Source organism: Tachyglossus aculeatus, chromosome 17, assembly GCF_015852505.1.
Source record: "Tachyglossus aculeatus isolate mTacAcu1 chromosome 17, mTacAcu1.pri, whole genome shotgun sequence".
NCBI classification, from domain to species: Eukaryota; Metazoa; Chordata; class Mammalia; order Monotremata; family Tachyglossidae; genus Tachyglossus; species Tachyglossus aculeatus.
The window spans coordinates 49,181,739-49,206,693 of NC_052082.1; the positions used below are offsets into that span (position 1 = coordinate 49,181,739).

General features: G+C 54.3%; 2 protein-coding genes across 3 annotated transcripts in view; both read right to left on the reverse strand.

The window, feature by feature from the left end:
* Positions 1 to 1,578: 1,578 nt before the first annotated feature.
* On the reverse strand, positions 1,579 to 8,477 carry DHRS13 (dehydrogenase/reductase 13). 2 transcript variants are annotated; one of them, XM_038759370.1, is made up of 5 exons: positions 8,322 to 8,477; positions 8,032 to 8,150; positions 2,890 to 3,010; positions 2,377 to 2,688; positions 1,579 to 2,162 (listed from the first exon to the last, which is right to left on the reverse strand). In XM_038759370.1, the coding sequence occupies exons 1-5, from the start codon at positions 8,449 to 8,451 to the stop codon at positions 1,888 to 1,890; spliced, it is 957 nt and encodes a 318-aa protein (XP_038615298.1). In that variant the 5' UTR covers positions 8,452 to 8,477; the 3' UTR covers positions 1,579 to 1,887. The 2 variants fall into 2 exon arrangements, with proteins under 2 accessions (XP_038615298.1, XP_038615297.1); XM_038759369.1 differs by having other exon boundaries at positions 2,890 to 3,013.
* Positions 8,478 to 16,103: 7,626 nt separating this feature from the next.
* PHF12 (PHD finger protein 12) overlaps positions 16,104 to 24,955 on the reverse strand; it is a 45,839-nt gene continuing 36,987 nt past the window's right edge. The window contains exons 8-15 of the mRNA XM_038759711.1: positions 22,839 to 22,997; positions 21,317 to 22,106; positions 20,500 to 20,625; positions 19,363 to 19,506; positions 17,659 to 17,757; positions 17,115 to 17,197; positions 16,691 to 16,829; positions 16,104 to 16,562 (exon numbers count right to left, since the gene is read on the reverse strand). Coding sequence (XP_038615639.1) covers positions 16,198 to 16,562; positions 16,691 to 16,829; positions 17,115 to 17,197; positions 17,659 to 17,757; positions 19,363 to 19,506; positions 20,500 to 20,625; positions 21,317 to 22,106; positions 22,839 to 22,997 — 1,905 coding nt within the window. The 3' untranslated portion in view covers positions 16,104 to 16,197. The remainder of the gene's footprint in view (positions 16,563 to 16,690; positions 16,830 to 17,114; positions 17,198 to 17,658; positions 17,758 to 19,362; positions 19,507 to 20,499; positions 20,626 to 21,316; positions 22,107 to 22,838; positions 22,998 to 24,955) is intronic.

Here is a 24,955-nt window from a genome sequence, read left to right on the forward strand (position 1 = left end):
GGGGAGGTTACAAGGTCATCAGGTTGTCCCACGGGGGGCTCACAGTCTTAGGAGCCATGACCTCTGACTCCCAAGCCCGGGCTCTTTCCACTGAACCACACTGCTTCTCATTAAGCGCTTACTATGTGCCAAGCACCGTTTTAAGCACTGGGGGAGATACAAGGTCATCAGGTTGTCCCACATGGGGTTCACAGGCTTCATCCCCATTTTACAGCTGAGGCACAGAGAAGTTAAATGACTGGCCCAAAATCACACAGCTGACAAGTGGCAGAGCTTGTTAAGCACTCTGTGCCAAGCACTGTTCTAAGCGCTGGGATATAATAATGATGGGCATTTACTAAGCGCTTACTATGTGCAAGGCACTGTTCTAAGCGCTGGGGTAGTTGCAGGGTAATCAGGTTGTCCCACGTGGGACTCACAGTCTTCATCCCCATTTTACAGATGAGGGAACTGAGGCACAGGGAAGTTAAGTGACTGGCCCAAAGTCACACAACTAAGTGGACAAGCAGCGTGGCTCAGTGGAAAGAGCTCGGGCTTTGGAGTCAGAGGTCGTGGGTTCAAATCCCTGCTCCGCCAATTAGCTGCGTGACTTTGGGCAAGTCACTTGACTTCTCTGGGCCTCAGTTCCCTCACCTGTAAAATGGGGATGAAGACTGTGAGCCCCCCGTGGGCCAACCTGATCACTTTGTAACCTCCCCAGCGCTTAGAACAGTGCTTTGCACATAGTAAGTGCTTAATAAATGCCATCATTATTAAGTGGTGGAGCCAGGATTAGAACCCATGACCTCTGACATCCAAGCCCGGGCTCTTTCCACTGAGCCACGTTGCTTCTCTTATCAACCCTGGGCACCGAACTACAAACCCACCCGGGAGCTGGCGGGGCAAGGGGGCTAATCATAATCATAATTAATCATAATTCGTTAAGCGTTTACTACATTCCAGGCACTGTACTAAGCGCTGGGATGGATATAAGCAAATCAGGTTGGACACAGTCCCTGTCCCACGTGGGGCTCACAGTCTTCACCCCCATTTTACAAATGAGATAACAGGCACAGAGAAGTGAAGTGACTCGCCCAAGGCCACACAGTGGACAAGTGGTGGAGCCTGGAAGTCAGAAGGTTACAGGTTCTAATCCCAGCTCTGCCACTTGTCCGCTGTGTGACCTTGGGCAAGTCGCTTGGCTTCTCTGTACCCCAGTTACCTCATCTGTAAAATGGGGATTGAGGCTATGCGCCCCACATGGGACAGGGACTGTGTCCAACCAGAATTGCTTGTATCTACCCCAGAGCTTAGAACAGTGCCTGGCACATAATAATAATGATGGTATCTGTTAAGCGCTTACTACGTGCCAAGCACTATTCTAAGCACTACATAGTAAGCGCTTAACAAATACCATTATTATTATTATTATTAGAACCCATGACCTTCTGAATCCCAGGAGGGTGCTCTGTCCACTACACCACACTCCTTTCCTTATGAACCCTTCGGGCCTCACCCTCTCCTTGCCAACTCTCCCTTTTCCCGCCCCCCTCCCCTTCCCCTTCCCTAGTCTGTCCTCCCTTTTTTTTCCATCAATCAATCGATGCAACAATAATGTTTATTGGGTGCGTAATATGTGCAGAGCACTTGGGAGAGTACAGTGGTAAGGAGACAAAATCGCTGCCCTCAAGGAGTTTCCAATCTAGCGGAGGACCCGAATAAAATGTGTGTTAGAGAAGCAAACACCTCCTCCTTCCCCCTCCAGTGCCCATCCCTCTTTCCCGCCTCCACCATAACCTTTCCGTTCCCCCTTCCCCTCTTCCCTGTCTGGTCCCTTTCTCTTCCCTCCCTTCTCTTCCCCAGGCCCACTTGGGCCCGTGGGAGGGGAGGGCGTCAGGTCCAGCGTCCTTAGACTTGTTTAGGCGCCAGCCCCGCCAGCCTCTCACTGGCCTCCCACAGACGAAGGGCGGCAGCGTCGTCGCGGCCGTGGGGCCGGACCTCCTCCACGCAGCAGTCGGAGAAGTAGCGGCCGCTGAGTGGCTCGATGCCCTCCTGCACGGCGCAGTGCACTGGCGTCTGGGCACCCGCCGCGGGCTCCCGCAGCAGCAGCCAGGCCAGCGGGATCAGCAGCAGGCGCAACCAGCCGGGCACGTGGCGGAGGTACAGCTCCGAGTTCACGGGCCCTGCGGGGGACGAGCCTCGTGGGAAGGCGGGAAACGGGTGGGCGGGAAGAGGATGGGAGAGGGAGGTGCCGGAGGCCACCGGGCCTGTGGTCAGCGAGAGGCCCCGGCAGGATGGCAGCTTCTGCCGGCAAGGATTGCGGCTGAAGGGGGGTGTCTGCCGTGTGAGCGGAGGCTGGAGGGGGAGGTCGGGGGTCAAAGGTCAAGGGTCCCTCACCTGGGTGGGCGGCGTAGCAAGTGACCCCAGTCCCCTCGAGGCGGGTGGCCAGCTCTCGCACATACAGCACGTTGGCCAGCTTGCTGTCGGCGTACGCCCGGAGCTCCTGCCTCCAGCCCGCCACGGGCTGGTCAAGTCGGGCGAAGTCCAGGCGGCCCCGGCGGTAGGCGGCCGAAGCCACCACCACCACCCGGCTCGGGGCGCAGGCCCGCAGACGCGCTAGCAGCAGCCGGCTCAGCAGGAAGGCGCCCACGTGGTTCACCCGCAGCAGCAGGTTGAACTTCTCCCTGGATTTTCCCGAGGAGCTGATCCCTAACGGGGACAGGGAGGGCGGGGGGGGGGCGAGTGGACCGAGGCCTGAGGGCTCGTGGTGGGCATCGGGCCCGGTCCAGCAGCATGCAGGGGCCCCAGAATTTCAGGGTCCCCCATCTCCTCGGGGCCTCGGGGTTCTGGGCCGAAGGGCCGGGAGCCCCGAGTCCGGCGGGCCTGACCCCGAGGGAGGGCATGGCTCACCGGCGTTATGGACGAGGATGTCCAGCCGCGGCTCCGAGTTGAGAAAGGTCCCGGCAAAGGCGCGCACTGATTGCAGGTCGGCCAGGTCCAGCCTCATGAAGATCACCTCCTGGTTCCCCGTCTCCTGAGGGCACGGCCACCAGCGGTTGCCCACGGGACACTTTTTCCCCATTCTACCTCCCAAGCATGTTGCCTCCCTCCACTCTCGGGGAGGCAGGAGAGGGATAGAAGAGGAGGGTTAGAAGGAGGTCCAGCCCCTGTTTTCTCCTAAACGCCGGCCTCTTCACTCCCAAGGACACTCCAACCATCTCCTCAAGGTAACACTGGATTAAGTAGTTACCCCCCAACGGCCATCTTCAACTGTTCATTCCCCAGTGGCTTCTTCCCCACTGCTTTCAAATATTCCCATGTCTCTCCTATTCTAAAAAACCCTCCCTTGACCCCACGGCTTCCCCCAGTTATTGCCCCACCTCCCTCCTACCGTTCCTTTCCAAACTCCTTGAGCAAGTTGTCAGCACCCACTTTCTCAAGTTCCTCTCCTCCAATTCTCTCCTTGCTCCCCTCCAATCAGGCTTCCGTCCCCTTCGCTCCACAGACACCGCCCTCTCAAAGGCCACAAATGATCTCCTTCTTGCCAAATCCAACGGCCTCTACTCCATCCTAATCCTCCACAACCTCTCAGCTGCCTTAGGGCACTGCTGACCATCCCCTTCTCCTGGAAATGTCATCTAACCTTGGCTTCACCGACGCTGTCCTCTCCCAGTTCTCCTATCTCTCTGGCCACTAATTCTCGGTCTCCCTTGAGGGCTCTCCCTTCGCCTCCCACCCACTAACTGCGGGTGTCCCTCAAGGTTCAGTTCTGGGGTTCCCTTCTATTCTCCATCTACACCCACTCCCCTGGCTTCAACTACCACCCCTATGAGGATGATACCCAATCTAGATCTCAAACCCTAATCTTTCTCCCTCTCTGCAGTCTCGCATTTCCTCCTGTCTTCAAGACATCTCTACTTGGATGTCCTCCCGTCACCTCAAATTTAACATGTCTAAACAGAACTCCTTATCTTCCCATCCAAACCCTGTCCTCCCCCTGACTTTCCCATCAATGTAGATGGCACCACTAGCCTTCCTGTCTCACAAACCCGTAACCTTGGCATTACCCTTGACTCCTCTCTTTCATTCACAGAGATTTCCTACTCTATCCTAATCCTCCTCGACCTCTCAGCTGCCTTCGACACTGTGGACCACCCCCTTCTCCTCAACACGTTATCCAACCTTGGCTTCACAGACTCTGTCCTCTCCTGGCTCTCCTCATCTCTCCGGCCATTCATTCTCAGTCTCTTTTGCGGGCTCCTCCTCCCCCTCCCGTCCCCTTACTGTAGGGGTTCCTCAAGGGTCAGTTCTTGGTCCCCTTCTGTTCTCTATCTACACTCACTCCCTTGGTGAACTCATTCGCTCCCACGGCTTCAACTATCATCTTTACGCTGATGACACCCAAATCTACATCTCTGCCCCTGCTCTCTCTCCCTCCCTCCAGGCTCATATCTCCTCCTGCCTTCAGGACATCTCCATCTGGATGTCTGCCTGCCATCTAAAACTCAACATGTCCAAGACTGAACTCCTTATCTTCCCTCCCAAACCCTGCCCCCTCCGACTTTCCCATCACTGTTGACGGCACTACCATCCTTCCCTTCTCACAAGCCCGCAACCTTGGTGTCATCCTCGACTCCGCTCTCTCATTCACCCCTCACATCCAATCTGTCACCAAAACCTGCCGGTCTCACCTCCGCAACATCGCCAGGATCTGCCCTTTCCTCTCCATCCAAACTGCTACCCTGCTCGTTCAATCTCTCCTATCCCGACTGGATTACTGCATCAGCCTCCTCTACGATCTCCCATCCTTCTGTCTCTCCCTACTTCAATTCATACTTCATGCCAATACCCGGATCGTCTTTGTGCAGAAACGCTCTGGGCATGTTTCTCCCCTCCTCAAAGATCTCCAGTGGCTACCAATCAACCTATGCATCAGGCAAAAACTCCTCACCCTCGGCTTCAAGGCTGTCCATCCCCTGGCCCCCTCTTACCTCACCTCCCTTCTCTCCTTCTCCAGCCCAGCCCGCACCCTCCGCCGCTAATCTCCTCACTGTGCCTCGTTCTCGCCCATCCCACTGTCGACCCCCGGCCCACGTCCTCCCCCTGGCCCGGAATGCCCTCCCTCCGCACATCCGCCAAGCTAGCTCTCTTCCTCCCTTCGAAGCCCTACTGAGAGCCCACCTCCTCCAGGAGGCCTTCCCAGACTGAGCCCCCTCCTTCCTCTCCCCCTCCTCATCTCCCCCGCCTTACCTCCTTCCCCTCCCCACAGCACCTGTATATATGTATATATGTTTGTACGTGTTTATTACTCTATTTTACTTGTACATATTTATTCTATTTATTTTATTTTGTTAATATGTTTTGTTGTCTGTCTCCCCCTTCTAGACTGTGAGCCTGCTGCTGGGTAAGGGACCATCTCTCTATGTTGCCAACTTGTACTTCCCAAGCGCTTAGTACAGTGCTCTGCACACAGTAAGCACTCAATAAATACAATTGAATGAATGAATGAATTCAACCCACATATTCAGCAGGATGGCCTAGAGGATAGAGCACGGGCCTGGGAGTCGGAAGGTCATGGGATGTAATCCCAGACCCGCCACTTGTCTGCTGTGTGACCTTGGGTAAGTCACTTCACTTCTCTGTGCCTCAGTTACCTCATCTGTAAAAATGGGGATTGGGACTCCCCAAGCGCTTAGTACAGTGCTTTGCACACAGTAAGTGCTCAGTAAATACGATTGAATGAATGAATGGATGAATCGATATAAGCAGAATTATAGATATAAACATATATACATAAGTATATAAGTACCTGTATATATGTATATATGTTTGTACACATTTGTTACTCTATTTATTTTACTTGTACATATCTATTCTATTGATTTTATTTTGTTAGTATGTTTGGTTTTGTTCTCTGTCTCCCCCTTTTAGACTGTGAGCCCACTGTTGGGTAGGGACTGTCTCTATATGTTGCCAACTTGTACTTCCCAAGTGCTTAGTACAGTGCTCTGCACACAGTAAGCGTTCAATAAATACGATTGATGATGACTGTGAGCCCCACGTGGGACAGGGACTGTGTCCAACCCGATTTGCTTGTATCCACCCCAGGGCTTCCAACAGTGCCTGGCACACAGTGAGCGCTTTAACCATAATGATGATAATAATAATGATAATTATTATCATTATCCTTGACTCCTCTCAATCAACCCACGAAGTCAATCCCTCACTAAATCCTGTCAGTTCCACCTTCACAGCATTGTTAAAATCTGCCCTTTCCCCTCCATCCAAACTGCTACCAAGTTAATCCAAGCATTTATCCTCTCCGGCCTTGCCGACCTCCAGGCCTCCTGTCTCTCCCCACTCCAGTCCATACTTCACTCTGCTTCCAGATCATTTTTCTACAAAAACGTTCAGGATGGGTTTTCCCACTCCTCAATCAATCAATCAGTCGTATTTATTGAGCGCTTACTGTGTGCAGAGCACTGTACTAAGCGCTTGGGAAGTACAAGTCGGCGACACATAGAGACAGTCCCTACCCAACAGCGGGCTCGCAGTCTAGAAGGGGGGAGACAGAGAACAAAACCAAACATACTAACAAAATAAAATAAATAGAATAGATATGTACAGGTAAGATAAATAGAGTAATAAATACGTACCAACATATATACATATATACAGGTGCTGTGGGGAAGGGAAGGAGGTAAGATGGGGGGGATGGAGAGGGGGATGAGGGGGAGAGGAAGGAAGGGGCTCAGTCTGGGAAGGTCTCCTGCAGTCGCCCATCAAACAGAAATTCCTTACCCTCGGTTTTAAAGCCCTCAATCACCTCGCCCCCTCCTATATCACTTCACTACTTTCCTACTACAAGCCAGCATACACACTTCACTCCTCTAATGCTCCCCTTCTCACTTTAGCTCTATCACGTCTGTCTCATCGCCAAACTCCCGCCCACGTCCTGCCTCTGGCCTGGAACGCCTTCCTTCCTCAAATCCAACAGATAGTTACTCTCCCCCACTTTAAAGCCACACTGAGGGCACATCTCCTCCAAGAGGTCTTCCCTGACTAAACCCTCCTTTTCTCTTCTCCCACTTCCTTATGCATCACCCTGATCCGCTCCCTTTCTTCATCTCCCGTGGCTCAGTGGAAAGAGTACGGGCTTTGGCGTCGGAGGTCACGGGTTCAAATCCCGGCTCCGCCAATTGTCAGCTGTGTGACTTTGGGCAAGTCACTTCACTTCTCTGTGCCTCAGTTCCGTCATCTGTAAAATGGGGATTAAGACGGCGAGCCCCACGTGGGACAACCTGGTCACCTTGTAACCTCCTCAGCGCTTAGAACAGTGCTTTGCGAGCCCCACGTGGGACAACCTGGTCACCTTGTAACCTCCTCAGCGCTTAGAACAGTGCTTTGCACATAGTAAGCGCTTAATAAATGCCATATATTATTATTATTATTACCTCCCAGCCGCACGGCTCAGGGAAAGGAGCATGGACTTGGGAGTTAGAGGTCGTGGGTGGCTTTGCCACTTGTCAGCTGTGTGACTTTGGACAAATCACTTTCATTCATTCATTCAATCGTATTTATTGAGCGCTTACTGTGTGCAGAGCACTGTACTAAGCGCTTGGGAAGTACAAGTTGGCTTCTCTGTGCCTCAGTTACCTCATCTGTAAAATGGAGATTAAGACTGTGAGCCCCATGGGACAGCCTGATTACCTTGTCTCTACCTCGGTGCTTAGAACAGTGCTTGGCACATAGTAAGCGCTTAATACCATGATTACTATTATTATCTCCCCTCCCAAGCCCCACAGCACTTATGTTCCTAGCTCTAATTTATTTCTTTATATTAATGTCCGTCTCCCCCTCTAGACCGTAAGCTCGTTGCGGGCAGGGAATGTGTCAAGTTTCTTGTTGTATTGTACTCTCCCAGGCGCTTAGTACAGTGCTCTGCACACAGGAAACGCTCCAATAATGTGACTTAATGCATGAACTGAAGATGGAGACGGTGTGGGGGAAGGGGAACCCAGGCCGGGCGGGTGCCAGGCCGCTTTGGCACACCTTGCGGATGTCGTACACGGCGGCCTCGGCCCGCTCCTTGCTGCGACAGGCCAGGACCACACGTGCCCCCCTCCGGGCCAGCGCCAGGGCGATCATCTTCCCGATGCCCGCGTTGCTTCCTGCAATAATAATCACAATAATTATGGTATCTGTCAAGGGCTTACTACGTGCCAGGCGAGACGCTCGTCCTGGTGGGCCCGTCCGGGCCCGGGGCCCTCTGAGCGGGGAGGTGGCAGGGCTGGCAGGGCTGGCAGGGTTGGCAGGGCTGGCAGGGGCCGGGTGGGCCTGACCTGTGACGACGGCGGTCTTGCCGCTGAGTTGTGTGGGGCTGGTGCACCTGGCGGCTTGGATGAAGTTGTAGTAGAGGAGGACATAGGCGCCCAGGAGGAGCCCCGCCGCCAGCAGCACCAGGGGAGCCATGCCGACCCCCGATTCCCGACCTCTGAGCCCGGCCCCCGCCCGCAGCCCCAAGTTCCAGCCCAGCAGCAGCAGCAGCAGCAGAGGCGGCTCCGGCTCCTCCTCCTCTTCCCTCCTCCTCTTCTTTCCTCCGCCTCCTCTTTTTCTTCCACCTCTTTCTCTTTTACCCTCCTCCTCTTTCTCTTCCCATTCTTCTTCCTCCTCCTCTTTTCCCCTCCTCCTCTTTCTCCTCCCCTTCTTCTTCCTCTGTTCTCCTCCTCCTCTTCCTCTTTTATCCTCCTCTTTCTCCTCCCCTTCTTCTCCTCTTCCTTTTTCCACCTCCTTTTCCCCTCCTCCTCCTCTTCTTCCTCCTCTCTTTTACCCTTTTTCCTCCCCTTCTTCTTCCTCCTTTCTCCTCCTCTTTCTCTTTTCTCCTCCTCCTCTTTTCCCCTCCTCTTTCTCTTTTCTCCTCCTCCTCTTCCTCGTTTCTCCTCCCCTTCTTCTTCCTCCTCTTGGGACTGTCTCTATATGTTACCAATTTGTACTTCCCAAGCGCTTAGTACAGTGCTCTGCACATAGTAAGCGCTCAATAAATACGATTGATTGATTGATTCCTCTTTTCTCCTCCCCTTCTTCCTCCTCTTCCTCTTTTCTCCTCCCCTTCTTCTTCCTCCTCTTCCTCTTTTCTCCTCCCCTTCTTCTTCTCCTCTTCCTCTCTTCTCCTCTTTTTTCCTCTTTCCCTTTTCTCCTCCTCCTCCTCTTCTATCCTCCTCCTCTTTTCTCCTCCCCTTCTTCTTCCTCCTCCTCTTTCTCCTCCCCTTACTATGGCGACCGTCGGGGCTCAAACTTGGTCGGTCCGAGGAAGCCGGGCCGGAGGAGGAGGAGGAGGAGGGAGGTGAAGGAAGAGGAGGAGGAGGAGGGCGGGGGAGTGCGGAGTGTGCAGATGAGAGTGCGGGCCGGGCGGGGCGCGTTGGCTCGGGGCCGCGGTGTCCCCTGCAGGCCGCCCCCCGGGAATCATCGTCATCCTCCTCCTCCTCCTCCTCATCATAGCATTTGTTAAGCGCTTACTATGTGCAAAGCACTGGTCTAAGCGCTGGGGGGCGGGGGGACTACAAGGTCATCAGGTTGCCCCACGGGGGGGGCTCCCAGGCTTCATCCCCATTTGACAGATGAGGGAACTGAGGCCCAGAGAAGTGAAGTGACTTGCCCAAAGTCACACAGCTGACAGGTGGCGGAGCCGGGATTAGAACCTATGACCTCTGACTCCCATTCATTCATTCAATCGTATTTATTGAGCGCTTACTGTGTGCAGAGCACTGTACTAAGCGCTTGGGAAGTCCAAGCTGGCAACATATAGAGACAGTCCCTACCCAACAGCGGGCTCCCAGTGGCCGAGGGGAGGGGTTCGGTGGTGCCGGCCAGGGCCGCTCCCCTGGTCATTTATTTAATGTCTGTTTCCCCCTCTAGCCTGTAAGCTCATTATGGACAGGGACATTATGGCCATATATGTTGCCAACTTGTACTTCCCAAGCGCTTAGTACAGTGCTCTGCACACAGTAAGCGCTCAATAAATACAATTGATTGATTGACTGTGTCTATTATAGGGAAGCAGCGTGGCTCAGTGGAAAGAGCACGGGCTTTGGAGTCAGCGGTCATGGGTTCAAATCCTGACTCCACCACATGTCTGCTGTGTGACCTTGGGCAAGTCACTTAACTTCTCTGAAACTCAGTTACCTCATCCGTAAAATGGGGGTTAAGACTGTGAGCCCCAACGTGGGGCAACTTGATCACCTTGTATCCCCCCCCCCCAGCGCTTAGAACAGTGCTCTGCTCTCTCAAGGCCCTGCTGAGAGCTCACCTCCTCCAGGAGGCCTTCCCAGACTGAGCCCCTTCCTTCCTCTCCCCCTCGTCCCCCTCTCCATCCCCCCCATCTTACCTCCTTCCCTTCCCCACAGCACCTGTATATATCTATATATGTACATATTTTTTTTACTCTATTTTATTTGTACATATCTATTCTATTTATTTTATTTTGTTAGTATGTTTGGTTTTGTTCTCCGTCTCCCCCTTTTAGACTGTGAGCCCACTGTTGGGTAGGGACTGTCTCTAGATGTTGCCAATTTGGACTTCCCAAGCGCTTAGTACAGTGCTCTGCACATAGTAAGGGCTCAATAAATACGATTGATGATGATGATGATGCTCTGCACATAGTAAGCGCTTAATAAATGCCATCATTGTCATTATTATTATTATACTGTACTCTCCCAAGCGCTTAGTACAGTTATCTCTGGACGGGCACTGCCCAATGGGGCCCCAGCAGCCCGCGGGAAGTACCGTCATTGCTCAGCCCTGGTGCTCCGGGAACTGCTACAACATCCAACAACTTGGGCAAAAGCCACGACCTCTTTGGCAACCTGAGCTGCCCCCTTGGGCAAGAGGCTATTCATCTTTGCCGGCCTAAGGCCAACTGCCAACTTCTAGACTGTGAGCGTTAACAAAATAAATCGAATAGTAAATATGCCCAAGTAAAATAGAGTAATAAATCTGTACAAGCATATCATCATCAATCGTATTTATTGAGCGCTTACTATGTGCAGAGCACTGTACTAAGCGCTTGGGAAGTACAAGTTGGCAACATAGAGAGACGGTCCCTACCCAACAGTGGGCTCACAGTCTAAAAGGGGGAGGCAGAGAACAAAACCAAACATACTAACAAAATAAAATAAATAGAATAGATATGTACAAGTAAAATAAATAAATATATATATACACACACCTGTATGTTTGTACAGATTTATTACTCTATTTATATATACATATATATGTACATATATACGTACATATATATGTACATATATATACATATGTACATATATACCTGTATATATATGTACATATATATGTACATATATATACATATGTACGTATATACCTGTATATATGTTTGTGCAGATTTATTACTCTATTTTACTTGGACATATTTACTATTCGATTTATTTTATTTTGTTGTCCGTCTCCCCCTTCTAGACTGTGAGCCCGTTGTTGGGTAGGGACCGTCTCTAGATGTTGCCAACTTGTACTTCCCAAGCGCTTAGTACAGTGCTCTGCACACAGTTAGCGCTCAATAAATACGACTGAATGAATGAATGAACTGCCTGGACACCAACATCCTGCTGCAGCCCACTGCTGGGTAGGGACTGTTTCTGTATGTTGCCAATTTGTACTTCCCAAGCGCTTAGTACAGTGCTCTGCACATAGTAAGCGCTCAATAAATACGATTGATGATGATGATGCAGGGACAACCAAGTATGCTCTGCCCTCACCCTCCTGTCGAGGAAGCTCAGACCCCCCCCCCCACCCCCGCCGGCCCCCGACTCCGCACTCGGGTGCTCAGTACAGTGCTTGACACATAGTAAGCACTTAACCAATACCACCATCATCATCATCAAGGGAGCCCAGGGCATTTCGACATGTTAGAGAGGGAGGCAGCAGAGAAGCAGCGTGGCTCAGTGGAAAGCGCACGGGTTTTGGAGTCAGAGGTCATGGGTTCAAATCCCAGCTCTGCCAATTGTCAGCTGTGTGACTTTGGGCAAGTCACTTCACTTCTCTGTGCCTCAGTTACCTCATCTGTAAAATGGGGATTAAGACCGTGAGCCCCAAGTGGGACAACCTGATCACCTTGTAACCTCCCCAGCGCTTAGAACAGTGCTTTGCACATAGTAAGCACTTAATAAATGCATTGTTATTATTTAGTGGAAAGAACACAGGACGGGGGAAGTCAGGCGACCTGGATTCAAGTCCCCAGCTCTGCTGCTTGCCTGCTGAGGGCCCTCGGGCAGATCACAGTTTTTAAGGGCCTCGGTGTCCTCATCTGCAATAATAATAATAATAATGGCATTTATTACGTGCTTACTATGTGCAAAGCACTGTTCTAAGCGCTGGGGAGGTTACAAGGTGATCAGGTTGTCCCACGTGGGGCTCACGGTACTAATCCCCATGTTACAGATGAGGTAACTGAGGCCCACAGAAGTGAATTGCCCAAAGTCACAGAGCAGACAATTGGCAGAGCTGGGATTTGAACCCATGACCCCCGACTCCAAAGCCCGGGCTCTTTCCACTGAGCCACGCTGCTTCTCTGTAAAACGGGAACACGATCCTTGCTCTGCCCTTCTTAGGTTTTGAGCTCCTTGTGGGACAAGGACTGCGGCAGACTGATGACCTTGCATCTTCCCCAGAGCTTGGCTGATAGTATAAAGCGCTTAGTACAGTGCTCTGCACAGAGTAAGTGCTCAATAAATACAATTAAATGAATGAACTTAATAAATCCCCTCATTATTGAGTGGGGAAGTAGCGTGGCCTAGTGGATAGAGCCCCAGCCTGGGAGTTAGAGGGACCTGGATTCTAATCCTGGCTCTGCCACTTGTCTGTTGGGTGACGCTGGGCAAATCACCTTCTCTGGGCCTCAGTGACCTCATCTGTAAAATGAGGATTAAAACTGTGAGCCCCATGTGGGACAGGGACTGCGTCTAACCTGATTAACTTCAATCTATCTCAGCGTTTAGTACAATACCTGGCATGTAGTAAGTGCTTAACAAATACTATTTAAAAAACAAAACATAAAAAACTGCAGCCGTTTGGAACCAAGGTCTATCTGTTTATCTACCCATCTATACCCTTAGTAAGTACACCTATCACCTCTAACTGGTTGTCCAACTTATTTCCCTTTATTGGGTGTCTGTCCTCCCGCATCTCCATTGTGTATCCTCGTGGGGCTTGAATAGTTACTTGTGTTCACCTAGTACCCAACACAATGGTCAGCACAGAGTCTGTGCGCAATAATAAATTGGCCATTAGGTCATGGGTTCAAATCCCGGCTCCACCAATTGTCAGCTGTGGGACTTTGGGCAAGTCACTTAACTTCTCCGGGCCTCAGTTCCCTCATCTGGAAAATGGGGATTAAATCTGAGAGCCCCACGAGGGACAACCTGATCACCTTGTAACCTCCCCAGCGCTTAGAACAGTGCTTTGCACATAGTAAGCGCTTAATAAATGCCATCATCATTATTATTATTATTATTATTAGCCAAGGACCACTGCTGGACTCCAGGGAAGAAGAGACAAGCCCTTCCCTGCCTATCCTAGAGAGGAGCCCAGTCCGAAGTCGGTAACCCATCACGCTTGGACGGTGGTTCCTGGGTTATTCACATATAGGCACATATATATTCACATTTAAGCGCTTAGTACAGTGCTCTGCACACAGTAAGCGCTCAATAAATACGATTGATGATATACACACCCACCCGCCTCCCAGCATGGTGATCAGGTCTACGTCTAAGACACCTCTCTTGTTTCTCCTCACGGCCCCTTGGTCTCTGGCTCCGGACGCCACTCCGTCAGCCTTCGCTTTACCTGGGACCACTCAAGTCAGGCGTGAGGATCTTCCAGGCTCTTCTCACTTCTTTTCCTCCTCCTCTCTCCTGACGCTCAGCACATGGGCACGTCCCTTTCCTGGAGAGGAGACACAGAGACGGGAAGTGCAAGCCACCCCCGTGAGGCTCCAGCGCCGGAGATTAAGGCTACGAGGATGGAATTAAGGCCTCTCCTTAATTTATTAACTCTATTCATAGGCTGATTTGGCAGCGGATAGGCCCGGGGGGGCAGGCGGAAACCCAGAAATGATCCACGCAAGCCACGGGGCCCTCCTGCACCCGAAAACCCCCGGAAGGCTCAGCGCTCACCCAGGCCTTTGGACCAGAGGCGATGCCGGGGGCGTTTCAGCCTCAGCTCCTGGGGTGGGGCTGCTGCGGAAAATAATAATAATAATAATGGTATTTGTTAAGTGCTTACTATATGCAAAGCACTGATCTAAGCGCTGGGGGGATACAAGGTGATCAGGTGGTCCCACATGGGGTTTACAATCTTAATCCCCATTTTACAGATGAGGTAATTGAGGCACAGAGAAGTTAAGTGACTTGCCCAAAGTCACACAGCTGATGTGGCAGAGCAGGGATTAGAACCCATGACCTCTGACTCCCAAGCCCGTGCTCTGTCCACTGATTCACACTGGAAAAGGGCTAATCGAGGCAGCCAGGTGCCCGGCCCTGATCGCCAAACGGAAAACCCAGTGTCCCAGTCACGAAGCACACGTCAGGCCACGGTCCTGGCCCCTGTGGCTCGGAGGGATGGGCCCCGACCAACCGAACGGCCGCGGCCTCAGGGCCCCCTCGGACCCCCACCGTTTCATCCCAGCGAGCCCACCGGGAACGTTGTCGGGAAGCAGAACCTAATCCCTGGAAAAGGAGCAGGGGGGCTGGGATTCAGGGGAACATTCAAGGGCTCTCGGAGTTCAGGATCAACTGAACTGCGCTACGGCCTCAGGCAGGTCTCCTGCCATCTCCCGGCCTCAGTTTCCTTATCTGTACAGGGAAGGGACTCATTCCCGCCCCACCTACCTGGCAAGGATGCCGAGAGGACGGGCGACCGTCGCTGACGTGAACGCACTCTGGACAGAAACCGGACAGTCTCCGTGCACAGCCCCCACCCGGCTCCATCCCGCTTTCAGCAGGGCTACCGGGCTACCTGGCGCCGGAGCCCCTCGCCCCATCCTCCGATTCCTCCCTGCCCTCGGCTCTCACCTCCCGCCGACTCTGAGCCGAGTCAGGAGGTCGGCAAGCTCCCGGAGGGCAGCGGGATCGAAGAGGCCCAGACAGACAGGCAGGAAACACGAGCTGAAGTATTTTTGGTTTTTTATATACAGAATACAGGAAAGTTTTTGTAAAGTCTAAAACATTACAATTACTATGTACATTGGTACTAGCCGTTGGGGGATGGGGCGGGGGGGGGCGGGGAGGGGGAGAGGTGACAAGAGAACAAAAAAAGGAGACGAAACAGATTTACGACAAAAACATTTTTGCTACAATAGACAATTTGAAGAGAACGCCCTACCACATGTAGCACTGTACACAGCTTTAAAAACATTGAAAAAATGTCATCAACTGGATGTATTTACACCAAATCCAATACACTTTTCCTTATTTGAAATAAAATAGGATGGACAGAGGAAAAAGAACTCATTTCTCATTTGTCCATAATACACAGTAGCTACCTGTAGTGCAACCGCAGCAGAGGGGGAGGTGGGTGGGGTGGGTCGGGTGGGGGGAGGAGACCGAGGGAGAGTGGGTAGCGATCTTTATATTAAATAAAACAATGATATTGTATAGATTTTGCTGTATGAAAACTGTATTTTTTCTTTTAATATAAAACTATTGTCACTGGCACAAAATAGAACAAGTTTCTGATTATTTTACAATGGGGTGGGGGCCGGGGGTGGGCGTGTGTGTGTGTGTGTGTGTGTGTTGGGGGGGGCGGGGGGTTGTCGTGTGGCAAGAGAGGGTGGGGGGGAAATGTCTTCTGTATTTTTCTTCTGAGAAAGCATCAGCCGTCCGACAGCCCCCCGCCCGCCCCCCAGCCCTCCCCTCCCACCCCCGCTCCACGGATCTACCACCGCACTCCCGTGAAATGCCGAGTACAAAGATAATGTGCAAATGCCCCCTAGGACTCGAGATAAAGAAGAAGAAAAGAATTTCGCTTTTAAAAAAAGGAGTCAAAAGGTTTTCTTCATTCATGCAAAGGTCACGGTTGAACAGTTTCTGGTGGGGGGGAGCGGGGTGGGGGGGATAGAAAAACCCGGGCTCGGTTCGTTTTGTACATTTTTGCATTGCGGGAGTCCCGGGCGTCGGGGCGGGGGCCGGGGGAGGGTCTGACCGGCGGCTAGGGCACAGAGTTGGAGCGCAGCACGGGCCCCTGGTGGGGCTTGAGGGACAGTCCCGCGTCGGGCACGGGGGCCGCGTCCCCGGGCCGGGGCTGTTTGGTCGCGAACTCGGTGATGCTGAAGACGAACTGCAGGCAGCCCACCTTGATGTAGCTGCCGTGGTGGAGCAGGGCGGTGCCCTCCCAGCCGGCCCCGCTGCCCCCGATCAGGCTGGAGCTGCTGGCCTTACAGCTGCAGGGTCTCCGGGGCGGCCCCTGCGCCTGCGCGCTCATCACCGCCGCCGCCGCCGCCTCCCCCGCCGCCGCCGCCGCCGCCGCCGCCGCCGCCGCCTCCTCCTCCTCCTGCTTCCGACTCCGGCGCCGTTCTGCGGGGAGAGGAGACCCGCTGAGCCCCGCCTGGGACCCCCCCCGAGACAACCGGGGCTGACGGGGGAGACGCCCCGAGAGCCAGGGACCGTGGCCCGTGGCGGGGCCCACCCTCGCCCCGACTCACTGATGACGCTCTGGACTTTGGCAACAATACTGCTCGGGGGGGTTGGGGTGGTCTTCTCAGAGAAGTCACACGAATACAGAACGTTGTCCACCGTGGTGCCGTGCTCGCTGTAGTTCAACAGCTCGTAATGCTTGGTATTCTGGTGCGGGAAAAGGGGGGGGCGCAGGGACAAGTCAGCGGCGTGCCCGCCCGTGCTGCCAGCCGGCGGCACCTGCCCTGACCCGTCCCTTCTCGGGGCTCCCTGCTCCCCACTCCCGGCAGGATGGGAAGGACCCCAGACGGAGCCCTCCTGCGGCCCCCTCTGCCCAGCGACCCAAGGTTGAGGACAGAGGGGTCTGGCTCCCGGCTCTGGTCCCGATGGCGGGGGGGGGGGGCGACCCACGGCCCTCCCCGCAGCCCTACACGCGCCGGGACCCCCACTCACCTCATCGTAAAATATGCAGGCGTGTTTACCCGACACGTAGTTACAGTGACCGTAGTTTGTAAGGCACACATCCATGTCAGCTCCTGTGGGGGGGGGAGGGGGTCAGTTTCCCAGAACCCTGGCTGGAAATCAGGGGGAGGGAGGGTCCCTCTCCAAGGCAGCTGGAGAGGCCCCCCAGAATATGGGGACGGGGGCTCAGTTGGCCACTCCCGAGGAGCCTGCCGATGGGGGCCGAGTAGCTGAGCGTGGCTTGGGGGTCTCTGGCCACCGGGTAGGATCTAACCCCCTGCCCCGACCCCAGACCAGAGGGGAGCATCCGTTCTTCAAGTTCTCCAACAATGGACCGGCCTCCAACTCCCTGTCCCCTCCTCCCTATTCCGGCCAGCTGTCCATTCGCTCCCTTTTAGGGCCTTGTCGGGCACGACAGCAGGGAGGGGAGGGAGAAGGAGGCTCTCCACGACCCCACGGGGCTCTTTCCGGGGGAAATGGCTTCGAGCTCTGACCCCGTGCAAGCTGTGAGCCAGCCGGCTGCCCACCGACCCACCTGTTCCGATGTAGAGGGTCCGATAGCACATGTTCACGGCCCCCCCGAGCCCCGTGAGGGGGTAAAACACCGCCCGGGCCTGAACCTCTCTTTTTTGCACTGCAAGACACAAACACATCAGTACAGTCGATCTGTCAGCTCACTTCCTCCACTGAGCCCCCTCCTTCTCCTCCCCATCCACCCCGGCCTTACCTCCTTCCCCTCCCCACAGCACCTGTATATACGTATATATGTTTGTACGTATTTATTACTCTATTTTATTTGTACGTATCCTTTGCTCCTTTTATTTTGTTAATATGTTTTGTTTTGTTCTCCGTCTCCCCCTCCTAGACTGTGAGCCCGCCGTTGGGTAGGGACCGTCTCTATATGTTGCCAACTTTGCACACAGTAAGCGCTCAATAAATACAATTGAATGAATGAATGAATGTCGGCAAATCTTTGACAGCTGGGATGAGCCCTAACAGGGTTCTCAGTTGTGAGCCCGCCCTCCCCCGATCCCTTTTATGGTACTTGTTAAGTGCTTACCAAGTGCCAAGCACTGTACTAAGCATTGGGGTAGATAATAATAATAATAATGGCATTTGTTAAGCGCTTACTATGTGCAGAGCACTGTTCTAAGTGCTGGGCGGGGTTACAAGGTGATCAAGTTGTTCCACGTGGGGCTCACAGTCTTAATCCCCATTTTACAGATGAGGTAACTGAGGCTCAGAGAAGTTAAGTGACTTGCCCAAGGTCACACAGCAGACATGTGGTGGAGTCGGGATTCGAACCCATGCCCTCGGACTCCAAAGCCCGTGCTCTTTCCACTGAGCCACACTGCTCCTCCTGATACAAGCTAATCGGGTTGGACGCAGCCCCTGCCCCACACAGTCATAATCCCCATTTTACTAAGCTCTTGGCTGAATATAATACAGCAGGGTCGGTAGACACAACTCCTGCCCTCAGTCTACGGGGTGTACTGGTTTCGGATACAACTGTGGCTCGGCTGTTTTGAGTTTCTGCGGGAGTTGGAAAGTGTTTGAAGTCGCTAGGGACGTGGACCCCCAAAATAGATACAGACAAGGGCACTGAACAGCGAGTCCCGCCAACAGCCTGATGCCCCCCGGGGCCCCCGGCCCAAAGGCGGGATGGACTTTCCATTAGGGTTGCGAGCCTTAACGAAGCAGCGTGGCTCAGTGGAAAGAGCCCGGGCTTGGGAGTCAGAGGTCATGGGTTCTATCAGCTGTGTGACTCTGGGAAAGTCACACCTTCTCTGTGCCTCAGTTATCTCATCTGGAAAATGGGGATGAAGACTGTGAGCCCCACGTGGGACAACTTGATCACCTGGTATTTCCCCCAGCGCTTAGAATAGTGCTTGGCACATAGTAAGTGCTTAACAAATACGAAAATTATTAACTGTCACAGCAGCAGGCTCTGGGCAGCCCGGCCACAGCTGAACGATGCTATCCCTGGGCAGGACGGAGAGGGGAGGGCCATGGGCAACGACAAAAGAGGAAGCAGGTGGGGGGTAAAGAGAGAGACAGAGGGAGGAGGAGAGAGTGAGAAAAAAGTGGGGAGACCATCCTCTTAGACCCTAAAGCCTAAAGGCTTAGTGGCCCCGCAGCCGGCATCTTCCGAAGCCCCTCGGCACCACGGGTCCATCCGACGGATCTGGCTTCTGTGGAGCGGGATGGGCGGGGGAGTGGGAGAAACGGCGATCCGTACCTTCTGGGTGGTGCCCCCCCGGGGGTAGCTGATGGGTGCCTGCGCTCCCGCCCGGGGCCTGTGCTTTGGAAGGGAACAGCTGATGTATCCTCTGCAGGGCCAGAAACTTGATCAGCTTCTCGTCCAGCATATTGATCTCGATCTCTGTTTGGGACCAAAGGCCAACACAGGAAGCAGCGTCAGAGGCGTCTTGGATCGATCCCGGGGCTTGGCACGGAGTAAGCGCTTCCAAACAAAACACTATCGCCATGATGGCGATGATGCTGACGACACAGCCGGGCGACCACCCGGGGACTCCCAGCACTGGCTGGGGGGGTGAGAGCGGAGACAATACCTGCCTCTCGAGTTCGAGGTTCTTCGGACTCCCAGGCCACATAAGCCTGCTCTAATGTATTCATTTTGACCACTCTGGTTGTAAAGCTTTGGATATTTATCTCCTCTGTTAGTGACAGCTTCTCATGGGTGGAGAACACGTCGCTTTGTCATCCTGTGCTTCCCAAACACTTTGGACACCCACAACATATGGGCGCTCAACAAATCCCTTCTCCTACCGTGGATTTCAGTCAGAGCCTGGGCCACCAGCTCTGTCATCTGCTACAAAACTCTGAGATGCCAAGTTCACTGATAAGGTTGGAGAGAAACCTTGGTGTTGTTGGAGGGACGGGAGAAAAACGGGGAGTCCACCCCAGCACCCCCGTCATCTCGACCGGATCAGCCCAGTCAAATGCGGACGAGCAGGAGGAGGCAGAAGAGTTGGGACAGAGGTGCTCCTTTTGTTCATTCCCCTTTCCCAGTCCGACAGCAATTATGTACAGATCTGTAATTTATTTAATGTCTTCCCCCGCTCTTGACTCTACGCTCGTTGTGGGTGGGGAATGTGTCCATTCATTGTTGAAATGTACTCTCCCAAGCGCTTAGTACAGTGCTCTGCACCCAGTAAGCGCTTAATAAATGACTGACTGAATGAAAGTGTTTGGCCAAGCCCTGAAACCGGGCCACGCCATCAACTCAGTGTGCCAGAGGCCCGGTGGGCAGGGAGAGGAGGGATAGTGAGGGATGTTGGGATGGGAGTGCCCCACCCCTACAAAAAGTTGACATGTTCAGACACACACACACACAACACAAAAACAAACTCACCTCCGTTCCCATCCACGAACGCTCTCAGGGAATTGGTGAGGTCCACCATAGTGGTAGAGTTGGGCGGGAGAGAATGGATGCTTAAAGCGCTTCCTATGGCGAATGTGCCGGGGCTGACCTTGTCATCTGTGGAACGACAGGAGGACGGGACGACGGTGACTTTCAGGGTCACTCGGGCCACCCAGGGACCAGGCTCCGCTCCCTCTGCCATCGCTCCCACCACTCCGGCCCGAGCGGAGCAGGGAGAGGTGGCAGGCCAATAGGGCAGGGCGGTGGCCTAAGCGGGCAACGTCCAGTCTCGCATCGCTCGCCGGAGGCGGCTGCAGTTGTCCCACGACCCTTCCCCAAGAAAAGCCGAATCGGGAGGCATGCCAGCCAACTCCACCACAGCCCTCAACCTGGCGTTATCCCCAAGCTGGCAGCTCTGAAGTCAACGTGCGGGTGAGGGGAGGGACCGCCACCAAACTGCCTCCGAGTGGACTACTATCTGGGGCTGCAAAACCGCCCCTCTCCCCGAGCAAGGCTCCCTCCCTTCCCGGGCACCCTCCTCCCCGACAGGAGTGCAGCGGGCAGACGTGGCTCGGCCACGGAAAGAGGGACACGAACCGACGGCAAAGCTCGAAAGCAAGGGTTTCCCCGCAATGCTCGTGAGCAGCTAAGGCCCAGCTGCCGTATCCTGGAGGTGGCCAGTCCACCTTGTCCCCCGCCAGCCCTTTCCCTCGCCAACCGCGGCTGCCCCAGGCCGTCCCCGAGCGGGCGGGCAAAGTCTGAGTTCTTGAGGCCACCGAAGGACCCCTTCGATCGGGCAGCCACTCACCCGAAGTGGGAGCTGGTGAGCAGAATCGCTGGCTGGCTCCGCCATCGCCCGCCGCCTGGGGTGGGGTGAGCGCCCGGGTGGCGTTCGGGGGGGACCCGAGAGGCCGCGGCTCCGAGAGCGGGGGTCCTATCTGCGTCTGGACGTTCTTCCTTTGCAAAGTGCTGGTGGTCTCGAGGCTGGCACAGGAACCGGGAATGGAGGGGGGCAGGCCCGGGCCGGGGGCCACGCTCCTCTGGGCGCACGCGACGGTGCCCTCCGTCTTCACGACCAGGCCCAGCGCGTGGTTGGGCGGGCCCCCGCCCGCCGGGGGCCTGGACCAGGCCTGCCGGGGGGAGGGGAGCGGGAGGGCGCTCCCGGGGCCCGGGAGGCGCCGCGAGTCCGTCGGCTGGGCCGTGGGGTCCGGGGGCACGCCGTACAGGTGGGGGCCGTTGGCTCTCGCCTCCGAGCCCGTGGGCCCGTTGGCGGTCGCGCAGGACGCCGCCGCCGCTTTCTTGGACCTGTCCGTACGGGAGGCGCAGGTGACGTCGTCGGGGGGCGGAGGTGGCTGGGCCGGGGGGCAGCCCAGGGGGCTCTGGGCGGGGACCCCCGGGGGGCAGGGTGGGCCGTAAAGGGACGGGGGAGGAGGTGCCTTGTCAGCTGCCTGCGGAGAGGTGGCAACCGAGCTGCCTGCCACAAGAACAGGCTTAATATCAGCCTTCTCTGTCTGTTCAGAGTCCCAATGCGAAGGCATCTGCTTAGCAGATAAATGTTTCAATATGCTGCACTGGAGGGCAACAACACTACAGAGCCACTGCAAACAGAGACGAAAGAAAGGCAGGTCAGTCGCGAGGTGGCAGGGGCCGCTCATCCCACTCCAAGGACCCCGGCCTGGTTGCGGGGGAGGTTGGTGGGGGGGGGGGTGTGTCTCTCACAGGGGGTCCTAGCTCCTCAGTCTGCCCTGCTTAAGCTTCAGTGCCACTGGCCCGGCGGTCCAGGCTTGCGGGCTGGGGAACGCCAGGCAAGCGGGATGCAGACCGGAAGGCGCTTGGAGTGATGTGGGAAAAGCAGGGATGCGGGGGGAAAGGTTCTACTAGCCTGCTGCTGCAACTACTACTTCTGCCCGCCCTTCCTCCCTCAACGTAGAAATCCCAGCTCCAAAGCCCCTCTGTTCAACCGGCCACCGACCCAGCTGTGTTGGGACCGAAAAGACGATGAGGATGCAGACCCCCCCCCCTTCCCTGCCCACAGGAATCTTAGGGGAAAAGTGGTGAGTTTAGCGAGGTCTGGCACGGTTGGGGGCAAAGGAGATTTTATGACTTTTATCCACTGTTGCACTAGGGTAAAAGCGCATCCTTAATACAAGTAGGTATCTCGGTCTCCTGGTCCCCCAGGTAGCCTGGCAGCTCACGGCGGGCGGGGTGGGTGTCTGTTCACTGGGGGCACACGGGGCAGCGGAGGAGGGTTAAGTGCCCGCTGAAGCCTGCCCTCGCCAACCTCCTCCCACACTTTTCTCAGCCGGCTGCTCTGGGCCCCCGGCGTTCACCTCTTGCTGCTCTGACTGGCTCGCTAAGTGCTCAGACTTCAAAAGGTGCTTCTGCGATTCCTCGGGAATCCCGTTGCAGATCAGCTCGCCATCCCTAATGGCCGCCGGGGCGAGGAGCGGGGGCGGAAACCGGTACTGAGACTTTATGGCATCCGGAACCTGAATGGAGCGGGGGTGAGGGGGGCGCGGAGAGAGAGGAGGAAGAGAGAGAGAATATTATTTTTGCAGTATTTGTTAAGTACTTACTACGTGTCAAGCACTGGGGTAGATACACGTTAATCAGTCGGTCGTATTTACTGAGTGCTTGCTGTGTGCAGCGGACTGTACTAAGCCCTCGGGAGAATACAATACAAAAATTTAACAACTGGTAGACACTTACACTAAGCAGCATGGCCTAATGGATAGAGCACAGCCCTGGGAGTCCTTTCCTCCCCCGATTGCCCCTGAAGCCCTCGACTGTCAAGGGCCTTCTAGAAAAGTGCTGGCTGCCTTTGATAAATTTAAAAACCCTTTCCTCTTAACTCCGGCGTTCCTTGCAGGGTGTTCTTTAAACTTGGTTTTGGTCTGCCCAGTTTCCTATTGGCACTTAACCACCCCACTCTTTAGGAGTCGGCCTCGCCTGTTCACCTTACTTGGGTGAACTTGACAATTTGAAAGGATGACTTTTTCCCCTGAAGACCGTCCCTGACCCGGCCTTGGCGGCTTCCCGGAATTCGGGGGCCCCAGTTTTACCCAGGCCTCTAAAACAGGGGTACTTGCTGCTTTTGTTTTTTAATTCCTTACTTGGTTTTGGTTTTTTCTAATAATTTATCTGCTCCTTTCAGCTTTATCTTAACGTCTACATTACTTCCTAGTTCCCTTTTTGAAAATTAAAGTATCCAAGCAACGGGCCTCCCCGCTTCCTCCCTAGTGGGGATACTAAGTTTTATTGAGCTGCAGGCCCGAATATACACCTCCTTCACCACCAGACCCAGTCCACTATTTAGGACTGCAGCTGACTGGTGGCCTCGGGCCTCGAAAGTCCACAACGTGTGGTTGAAAGGAGGCGAGGCCAGGCCAACAGGTCTGGGATTCTAACATGGAATGGTCCGCAAAGACACAGAAGTCACATCCGGAAAGACTCCGATCAGAAAGGAGGGCACTCTCCTTCCCTATGACAGGGACCCCCTTATGGGGGTGGGGGCGCAGGGGTATCGAGGGAGTCTAATCCAGCGGAAAAGAAGTGCTCTGTTCTCCCGGGTGCATACCTATGCGTATCTCAACACCTCACTCCTAATGGGCCCCTGGGAAGGAAAGAGTCTGAATCAAGGTCTTCCCATTCAGAAACAATCCCTAACTGTTGACCCCACTGGGTCAACCCACCGGTCCGGCGTCCTTCGGTGCCAATGTAATGGCTTCCACCCTCGTGGCGTCCATTTCTGCAATTTAAAGGATGCGCCACAGCCCCCAAATTCTGAATCACAGCTTATCGCACTCTCGAACCTCTCAAAGTAATGACAGGCTGCCGCCCCAGCAGCTCTGCCATTTGTCTACCACCCTAAGGAAGTCAAAATCCTAGAATGAGGGGACTGGTGAAGTATTACCCATCCCTCCTCCCTCCCATCAGGACTGCTCTCGCACCTATCAAGTTCCCAGACGAGGCACCAGTTAACACACTTTCACCTAAAGCGTTCCGCTCCCTGAAAGTCATAATTACCTGTTTCCTTTAAAAAAGCAACTTAAGTGTGACCCACAGCCAGAGGGAGCTTAACTACTGAATACACGAGTCTCGGGAAAGTTCAGATACATGCGTCAGCAGAAGCGTATGGAACAGGCCAAGTTTCACGCTTTGTAACATGGCGCAGTGGAAAGAGCTCAGGCTTTGGAGTCAGAGGTCATGGATTCAAATCCCGGCTCCACCAATTGTCAGCTGTGTGACTTTGGGCAAGGCACTTCACTTCTCTGGGCCTCAGTTCCCTCATCTGTAAAATGGGGATTAAGACTTCCCAGACTGAGCCCCCTCCTTCCTCTCCCCCACCACTCCCTCTCCATCCCCGCGCCTTCCCATAGCACCTGTATATATGTGTATATGTTTGTATGTATTTATTACTCTACTTTACTTGTACATATTTATTCTA